We start from the raw sequence: 10,375 nt of genomic DNA, 5'->3' as shown, positions 1-10,375 counted from the left end.
GCAACAGATGCACATCTCAAAGCCCATCACATATGGAGTTTGTCATCGTTGCAATCAAGAACATCTAATACCCAGCGCCCAGCCACATGCGCCAATGATTTCTTAAACGAATGCCTAATATATATTCAAGATTTAAACCCCAGATGAAAGAAAACACCAGGGCAAAAAATAACCCCGGTAGCTCTGAGAAGTTACTCTTCAATAAAGTATCTTATTCTTTCTATAAATAACTGAATCTAAAGGACATTTACAAGCGCTATAGCTCGTCATTAAACAGAGACAAAAAAAAAAAAGATGGATGTTTTGTGTTACTAACTGGGGGATCCCCCACTACATCCAAAGGTATGAACCAAATCCAATGGATAAATCCAATTTTTTCAGGCTTAAATGACTAACTACTGTACAGTTTACCAGCAATGAACAAAGATCCTTGTCGAGATAAGAGAGAAGTGCTTGTAATAGAACCACCATCAGAAACCAAGGTTATGCTGCACAAAATTGGGGGCTATATATTATATTATATATTGTATCATATTCGAGGCCTACAGCTCACCAATTGAGGAAAATAATCTTCAACTGCCAACAAAATTTCAGAGGGCAGTTTTCCTGATAACAATTTCTCCCCACTGCGCCTCATGCCACTATCTGAAACTTCCGTGTCATTGGGGACCAAATACCAGAATTTTTTTTCAATCAGCAAATCCTCCCATGAAAATGTTTCTGTCCCCGAAACCATTCAAAAGAAAACAACAATAATCTCAGCAAAAAAAGGCTCCATTTGTCTACTCTGAATCCGAGTCAATTGAAAAAACCAACCGCGGTCTTACAGAACGTTTTTGGCGAGGAAATGTGAAAGCGCTGTCAGATCTTTGCCGACTTGCTTTCTCAGATCTGCCATCATTCATACCAAGAAGCAAAGAAGCTGCAGAGGCAGGAATAATCAGAGTGGAAAATTGTAATTGGGAAATGAAAAACTAACAAGAGGATAAATAGCATAATGACACGAAGAAAGGCACTATTTCCTATAAAATTATTTATAATTCTGTTTCTGAAAGAAATTCCTCAACCAATAGGAGCAATACGGCGTCTAAAACATCAATTTAGTACAAAAGCATTACAAAAAAGGGAACAAACCAGTGTCAGCCAAAGAGTCCATGGCACCTTCTCTTGATGGCATCTGCTGTCTCGAATTAATCCCATTTGCAGGAATGGAATCACCATGATTGCCAGTGGCACCACCATCACCAAGCCTAAGAGAGATCCAATCCTCCGTACGGACACCGTTTGACACATCAGCTTGATCCCTTAAATCAGGCTGCCCTGACACATCTGAAGGCCTAGTTGGAAGAAAGATTTGAAGAGAGGGATCATCATTCCCAAATGCTAAGGGGTTATCAACCAAACCATCATTTATATCAGTGTCGGATCTACCAATGGAAGAATCTGGGACTAAACTAGCAGATCCCATGACACTCTCCGGAGCATATGTATAACCATTCATCATGGGACAGTTAATAGGACCATGCTGCAAATCAACTAAGGTATCTGAAACATCTGAGTTAAACAACTGAAAACCAGGGGCAGCTTGACCCCCGGGAGGTAATGGCCATGGGGACATCCCAAAATCATCATCATTATGAGTTAGAAAGCCCAGACCATTCCCACCAGTAGGATCTTCAGGATAAGGATTCGCAATTCCAGGAGGGGGCAATGAAAAATCAGCCCCATTATCATCAGTTTGATTATTCTTGTAAACAGCTCCAGATGGTATCAATATATCATTTTCATCATCTGAATCACTAAGAACAATAACTTCTGCATCTCCTACTGGTGCAGAAAAGCTTCGGTCCACAAAACCATATGTTGAATCTATATTCATAGGTAAAGAATCGAGTTCTATTCCATTGTTCGGGAAATCAAAATTGCCACCACCATCCTGATTCACACTTGGATCTTCACCATCTCGACCACTGCCAGTAGCACTACTGCTCGTTGGGATAACTTTCTGTTCATGATTTTCAAACTTCTCCAGCAATCTATTCCCAGAAGAGGAGGTGTTAACATCCTCAGGTTTGCTGACTTCCCAAAAGCCATTGCGGTTCTTCCTGATTCCAAGTTTCAAACCTGTACCATTATACCCTTCTGACGTACCTTCCTGCTTGATCTGCCTCTCCATTTCCAATTTTGATTTGATATCTCCACCATTAGCTACACATAGAGAACCATCAGGGGAATGCCACTGTGCAAGTTCACCAACATCCCTACGTTCAGATTCAGTTTTAGTTTTCACACGCCAAGAACCATCAGGCTTCACCTCAACCTCTGTTATATCCTCACCACAATGCCACATCTGTACCACCACCAACGTAAACAATACTTTAATATACATACACCAATTAACACAGATTGCAAAAACAAAGAAATAGTACCTTAGAAGTGACACGATTGAAATATGGGTCAATTATTAAATTCTCCAATGAGTAGTTCTTGAGACAAATGGGGCATTGCCACTGCAGACAGTCCAAGCTAAGTTAGAGACACAAAAAAGCTATAAGAGAACCCTCATAGAATAAGATAAAGATTAGTGCTCGCCTTCCTAGACCGCTGGTTTATTTCCACAAAAACTTCAAGATCAAAACAGCCCATGTGAGCACAAGGTTTGAATCTTCCAGCAACTTTCATTCTCGATCCACTCATCTGCACATGGGTTTTTTAGTGGAAATCAATATCTTAAACAATCACTTGTGTTCCAATATTAGCTATGAGAAATCACTGTTGAAAATAATCCTGAACCAGTTCCAGCTACTCATAGTTCACATAAAAAATAATAGTAGGCTGCAAACAAATTCCTTATAACAGACACACAACGAGTTATAAAGAAATAAGTTTTCTGTTTAACAGAATATGAATATTATTTCATAAGAAAACATGAAAATATTCAATTATTGCCACCATATGAACATCAGTAAAGGTTACGTGACACCTTCATATAAAGTAGTATCACTGGTTAAATATTACATTTCCTACTCAATTGCAGCACAACTGTGACAAGCCAGAAGTTCAAATCATTGAAAAGCCTCCATATTCATTTAAAGGATTCAACAAAATATACGCAACGTCCATGATGATGAATGCTACTATTACCGTCCATTGATTATCATCACAGCCATTCTTATAATTCAGTACATGAACAAAAACATAGAGTTGCAAACTTTCACATTCTTGTATGACATCTCCTCTGCATTGAACATAATGCAAAGCCAGAAATATGCAATCACACATTTCTGATTAAAAATAAATGATACAACTTACAGGACAGCGGAGATTAACAGCAAAAGAATCTGCAACGACTTCCAGGTCACTGTCGCTGTCGGCATTGTCTGCTGCTCCACCACCAACACAACGACAAACTCGAGCTAATGCATCTTGAAAATGTTCACCTTCAGACTCCTTGGGGATCATGTTGAGTATCTACACGATAGTACAAGGTGTAAAACAAGCTCTAAGGGTAAATGGGATTCTAGGAAAACCAAAAAGAGCATTTCTTTTACTCCATAGTTAATTCTATCAAACAGAATATATTTCAATTAAATGCAACTACAGAAGGGAGTGGGGAGAAACAGGAGGGGAAGACATATAATTACCTGTTGAACAGTTCTACGCTTCACAATTCTAACTCCTAAACAGAAAATACGCGCATCACATCCTGTTAATGATATTTTATTGATCCCATCTTTTGTACATGGTGTAATCTAATAGCAAAAACAGTAGATAAACCAAGTCAAATCACAAGAAAGCTTATGATCCAAAAACGTAAGTTCCAAACTAATACATGTGCCCATATCCCAAATACACTGGTCATGGAATGATCAAGGCACGTGGACAAACTCATAAATTACAGGAAAACAAGATAGCATTAACTGCAGGCAAAAGACATGCATGTAGAGGGACAAAACTCACAATTGGACCATCATCACGACCATTAGCCCCCAATAATTGTGAACCAGGTCTATTAATAGCACGGACAGGTACACCTGCAGGTCATGCATAATTCAATCAATAGAGAGATAAATAATACTCAAAAGAAGTGATAATTTCTTAACACATAAAATAAAGATATAGCTGCAGCCAAACTATAACATGGCTATTCTGACAATTTTGCTTTAAGAGAAAAACAGAACACTTCTCGGCTGCTAAAACGTAAAAACCAACATCGATCATGGATAGAAGCTAGAGCCCAACCACAGTACCATTGACTTGTAGATCAGCATATTGAGGCCACTGCATCCTAAAAGGAACCTTGTCATTCAAAAGCATACACCAAGCCTGAAAGGGAACAGTACCACAAACCAACCATTAGTATATTTTTAATTGAACAAATCTCTAGAGCTTGTACACTAACTAACCTGAACATCATATTCTGTTTTAGCTAACAAGTCCTTCTCTACCCTTGTAAGATTAAATGTCTTCTCCACACTCTGCACTGGGCTTGGACTGGAAAATTCAGGATACAGAAATATCAAATTAAACACGTGCAATAACGCTAATATGCTCCAAACATAACATGCATATATGACAACTTGTTTACCTTCAAAATTAGAAGTCAAAAAAAATTAATAAAAAAAGAAAAGAAAAGAAAAGAAAGCACAAATTCTAACTCTAAATTGCTGCCAATATCATGGCACATGTAATGTCAAACATGAATCAGTGAATACACACATGCATGGGCCAAAGAAAATTTCCAGACCAAGTAAGCAAATGATGTTGTGAGTACCACCATTCCAGTTAACAAATTTGAACATGGATTCTAATAAAATGGGTGGAAAAGCAGATAGGTTTCCCAATTTATGAGATATCAAAAGAAAAACGCAGAAGATACACTCACCCATCAGCTGGAATATTTGTAGTAGCCAACTTCACAGGATACAGAGGATGTGCAACAGTTACCCAAAAACTGTATATTAAGAAACACATTAGAACTTTTTGTTTGATTGACAATAAAGCTCAGCATATCACATATAAACCAGTTCCAAGAAAGGAGGCTCCATTCCCCGCACACTGAGTGCATATGAAACACATAAGAAAATGAGAAAGAGGGAGCAAAAACAGATCCCATGAGATGCACATACTACAGCCTCAATCATAAAATTCAAATGAAAGTTCAAAATGAGCAAGTCACCACAGCATCAAACAGATAACAATCAGAGATTAATAGAAGTATGACAGAAATACAAGCTGACAATAGACCTCAAAGAGCTTTAGATCTTTTAACAATTTAGATTTCATGCCACATATATAAGAGAGAATCAAAACTATCTTATTGGTTCAGAAATCCATGAGCTCATTCTTTAGAAGATTTTTAAGCCGACTACAAATAACAGATTGCACCCTTCAGCACAAAATGGGGAATTATCATCCATAACAGAATGTCCATAATGTCCCTTCCAAGCGTGTTTGCAAATCAAGGTTCTCATTCTTCCTCTTACTATCAACATCACACAATGAATATCCCCCATGCCCGCATCTACAATTTATTTATCCCAACCAATAGTTGACACGACAGGCACTAGCGCATTTTACTAGGCCTCAATTTTCATAACTTGATTAGAGCATCTCTTCCTACCCAACACATTCATACCCTTCCAGTTCAATGGGTGAACATTTCCATCATCCAAGAATGACAACCCATAACAAACATACACCTCTTCTTTTGAAGTGCCATATTGACATCATTATTTTTATTTCTCTTCATATAAGTCGGACAATACCATGGAAGTGCCGCTCATCAAATAAAACACCTCTAGCAAAAATCAATGCAATTGTAGTTGTAATCTCTAGCAGTTAAATCTAGGTACAGAACATCCACATATAGATATAGTCATATAGAGAGCATAATAAATATATGATCAAGTGGTAAAAGACCGCAAGAGGCACATAAAAGTAGAGATAAATTGACCATGTGTAGCTGCATCATATAGCATAAAACCCATTCATCCCTGTGCGTCTATATTTATACATAGGAATATCACGAAAAGCATTCATTTTCAAAAGAGGCTAGCCCAAAACAAGAACTAGAGATAATATAGCTGGATCTGTATCAAGCAATGTACAGAAAAATGTTAACTGCCCCTTCCCAAGATTGTTTTGAGTGCCCCAGAGTGACAGAAGCAGGAAGAACCTTCTGTCCCATCCATTAAAAAATAAATACAACAGAGGAAAGTGTGAATGATACATACGGGTCAGCACGGCTGAGTCGACAGGTCTCACAAAAAAATAAGTCAGGAACTTGTGGACTGCCCTCCATGGGTTTTTCAGGAATTATAACACAGCCAATATGTTGCCAGACACCACATTTGAGATCCTCACACTGCAAGTTCAGAAGATAAGGCCATTCAGCATGAGCGATTTGTTAATGGACATAATTAAAGGGAGGGTGATGGAGAAAAGATAGAAAAATGTGGCTGATGTACTCAAGCTGAAAACAAACTTCCACATTAACATGAGTTCAAAACATGAATGGTAGATAGACATAATGCAAAAGTGTAGCATGTCTTGTGATGGTCCGCACACACAGAGGTGCATAATCCCAGCTTTCTAATGAGAAGCCACCAGATCCTATTTCAGTGCCATCAAAATCTATAACAATATTAATTGACCAAGTGTAATGAGCCAAAAATTCAAGACATGGATGCATAAACAACCTGACTGCACTTCAGCTTGGAAAGGCCATGCTGCTTTAGGTGAACCACGAAAGCTCAAAATAAAGTAAAACCATCTCATTAAAAATTTCAAACACAGTTGAAAAGTCATGAAACTTCAGCAAACAATGAAGAACAATTGCAAGCTATATTAGATTCTGGATTTGTAGCTACTAAAGAACATAGTGGAGAAAAATCAGTGGGTTTAAATGGGTACAGTGTTAGGGTATAAAGATTTGAATGCAGTAGATGCCCATACTAGATGCATAACAGTACACAGTGTTCCAAGCAAAGGATAATTGTAATTCATAAAAAAAGAAATGAACAATATAAAGGAAGAGCATCAATTTAATCTAAAACAAGCTCAAAACGCACTCTTAGTACTTCAAATGTTAACATTTTTCCACTAATCATATTCTTGTACATCCGGAACTTAAATACATTGAAATTCAATTTAAAAAGGATAAGACATGTAGCATAAACCTTGATCATTGATTCTGTTTCCAGTGAACTTCCACAAGGACAGCGAACTTTTGTATCCACGTGAGAGGTATCATCCATTTCCCCTTTAATCACTGTCTTACTGCTATCCAAGACTCCCTGTCCCTTTGATGCTAAATCAGTGGCCCCAGAAACCTGCATTTTCCTAGAGCAACAGAAAGGTGCATGTCAATGGAGGGAACAAATGCAACAGTAGCAAACAAATAATGCAAAGATTTTAGTAATTTCATACACAAAAAGCAAAATACAATTAAAGCAAGAGTCTCCGAAAATGGAATTACAAGTCAAGCATGTAAGTGTTGAACCTGTAAATGTCATCAACTAGTTTTGCCACCTCTTCCTTCCCAACGGCACTCTTCTTTGCCAATGTCTTTGGAACTACAAAAAAATAGTAAATATCATATTCAATATTAAGTCGAACAATAAGGCATACAGGATTATTCTTCGATGTATGATAGCATAAAATAAATGGTCAAAAACCAGAAATAACAAACCATAAACCCCTGATCCCCATCCCTCATGTAGGAAAATGGAACTACCAAATAATTAAAAAAACTGACCCAAACCATTAAAATAAATAGCACAGAGATTTAAAAATAGGGACCTGGGCTCTCAAGATTCTTCATTAACAAGACAGAATTAAAAAATTTACTATACACCATTTATAGAAGCATATTTAATTAAACTAAGTCGGCAACTAATCAGATAAATTTCTGTTTCTCAACCGCATTAAAATTAGAAATAGTATGGTATAATTCCATCAAAATTTACTTCCAATAACAATGGCTTCAATAAACTTATATAGACTGCAAAACATTTCATTAAAATTTATCAAAGTTTGCAATATCAGGAAGCTATGGCACAAAAATCATGAGAATTCTAATTGTTTCTTCAACTGGTGACATAATATTTTGTCAAGGATTGAATAATAGAACCTCATGGTGAAATAAGCATCTACAGCGATTCAAAGGATTGCGACGGCTACAAGTTATCAATGGCCCGAAGAAGCCAATAAGTACATGTTCATATGTAAATATCATGCGATTATACATAAACAAAACTATTAACTTTGGAATCAATTGAACTTGATACGTGAAACTACTTCTGTTAGGTACTTCCTTAATATCACAGATACAGAGCACAAACATTCACCAATAAAGAGCCCGCTCAACATTAAAGATAATATAAAAACAGACTTAAAAAAAAGGGAGCAAAATGAAGAGGCTCGTGGATTTCTATATACAAGTAACTGATAATGTAATAATTAATAAACAATTTTTCTTGCAATGAATGAATGATTTACCCAGAGTAACTCTTCCTTCTATTTCATAAACAGAAAATGAGGCACTAAGGAATATTTACCTTGCTCATCTGCAAGAACAGCTAATATTCGGTCAACAAGGTCCTACATACACAAAGTCACAGAAATGGTCACCTCTTCAGTTCGTGGGTCACATAGGAATAATTATATTATGAAGAATTTTAGTCTTTTCACGAATCATGCAAAAAAAACACCTTGAGAAAGAACAAACCCATTTTTTAAGAGGCTTACAGAAAAATGATTGAAATAAATAAATTACAAACCACTATATAGGCATGAATCACCACCAAGGTTAAATAAGTCGGGTCATATGGCAGTCCTTAAACATCCTTTTAAAAGAGAAGGAAAAAAAAAAAAGAAAAAGCAGCATAAGGAATGTTACAGGCATATACCTGCTTCTTCCCCTGTTTTGAAAGGCCTAATTGTGTCAGGACGTCCTTGAGTTCTTTTATCCGGAAATATGCCAATTTGTCCTACAAGAAAAGTAAAAATTTCACATCTTTGCAAAAAGGAGCAAAGGAAAAAAAAAATCCAACGAGCCTAGTCAATCATGGGAAACGATGGCTACAAGAACTAAACAACATGAGAAGAAAGGCATCAAAACGTCATGCTACATGCCAGTTCCAAAAACAACCAATTTTGTAAGATATAATGATTTGCGCAATGGGGCTTGATGAAATACTTTCAAACAATGCAAAATTATTCGACTATTATGTCTTTTTTTTTTCTTTGCTTTTTTGTTTCCCCTTGTGTATGTTGGTGAGAAGGTTTGGCAGTGGGAGATTAAAAACATTGTCAAACTGATATGGACAAAAATCATTTTACACCAACATGGAGTTGACATGATTTAATGATTCAAAAGATATGGCTACATATGAAGGCATGGCAACTTCAAGAATGCCATTTTTCAACATCTCCTCAATGAAGCTAGAGATGTGCTAAAAGACTAGAAGGGATAAATAACAAAATTTCTAAAAATGAAATAAGCATTAACTGTCTAGTAACTAAGCTCAAATTCAATCACAAATTACAACAAACCAACAGATACTAATTCTCCTGATTCCCCTAATTCAGTCCTTGCAACTAGTAATCATCCACCTCAAGATAATTTACTATGCCAAACACAACTTGCAGCGAATTATGCCACTGAAGCTCTGGCAACTAAATAATTAACACATACTTACCATACATAAAACTATTTTGCCTGCCTGAGTTAATTAAACTGCCTCTCGCTATAACAACTAGCTTACTGCCTCGAAAACGATGGAAACATGAAAAGCGCAAGAGCTAAGAAATTGAATTGAACAGAGATTTATCCAGACAAGTAAGATACCTTGCAACTAGTTACCAAATCCATCTTTGACCTCAAAAAAACTTGCAGCCCAAATTCAGTACCCAAATCAATACTTTAAACCATCGATTAATGAATTAGCCAACCAAACCAGCCCAACCAGCCCATGCACAGTCTCGAAAGAGCGATCGATCTATTTAGAAATTTACCAAAGACAAAATAATCAAACTAATTTCCAAAAGAAAATCAAAATCAAAACAGGAAAACTCTAAACCACCAAACACTGAAAAAAGAAATCAGCATCAATACAAACACTTACAAACCTAATCGCAGGATAGAAGAGAAGAACCGGTTAGGGTTTGCAGAGTTCAAAACTCCGACTTCTCTTCTCTTCTCTTTGTTGGGTGTGGTGGTTTCGCTGCAATAGCGTGTATTTTTTTCTATTTTGACCAGGAGAAAGAACTCCAATTACAAAAGATCCCGGACCTATCGGCGATAATGAAATCCGGTTTTTGAAACGGGAACACGTCCGGGTTTAGTTTCGGTGAGGTTGCGTGCGTGCTT

At 36.9% G+C, this 10,375-nt stretch overlaps 1 protein-coding gene across 4 annotated transcripts; it reads right to left on the bottom strand.

The window, feature by feature from the left end:
- Positions 1-197: 197 nt before the first annotated feature.
- SIZ1 (DNA-binding protein with MIZ/SP-RING zinc finger, PHD-finger and SAP domain-containing protein) lies at positions 198-10,375 on the bottom strand. 4 transcript variants are annotated; one of them, XM_089717410.1, is made up of 18 exons: positions 10,135-10,375; positions 9,854-10,004; positions 8,913-8,993; positions 8,562-8,604; positions 7,481-7,577; positions 7,182-7,344; positions 6,237-6,367; positions 4,886-4,954; positions 4,407-4,494; positions 4,251-4,326; positions 3,961-4,034; positions 3,645-3,752; positions 3,313-3,471; positions 2,593-2,697; positions 2,430-2,510; positions 1,135-2,350; positions 828-922; positions 198-720 (listed from the first exon to the last, which is right to left on the bottom strand). In XM_089717410.1, exons 2-18 carry the CDS (start codon positions 9,875-9,877, stop codon positions 694-696), a joined length of 2,637 nt encoding a protein of 878 aa, XP_089573536.1. In that variant the 5' UTR covers positions 9,878-10,004; positions 10,135-10,375; the 3' UTR covers positions 198-693. The 4 variants fall into 4 exon arrangements, with proteins under 4 accessions (XP_089573536.1, XP_089573530.1, XP_089573529.1 ...); XM_089717404.1 differs by having other exon boundaries at positions 198-922; positions 10,131-10,374; XM_089717403.1 differs by having other exon boundaries at positions 198-922; positions 10,135-10,374.

Source organism: Jatropha curcas, chromosome 1, assembly GCF_041381405.1.
Source record: "Jatropha curcas cultivar XTBG-Jc1 chromosome 1, XTBG_Jcur_1.0, whole genome shotgun sequence".
Taxonomy (NCBI): Eukaryota; Viridiplantae; Streptophyta; class Magnoliopsida; order Malpighiales; family Euphorbiaceae; genus Jatropha; species Jatropha curcas.
Note: the sequence above shows the minus strand (reverse complement) of the source record. Positions and strands in the feature narration are given on the sequence as shown.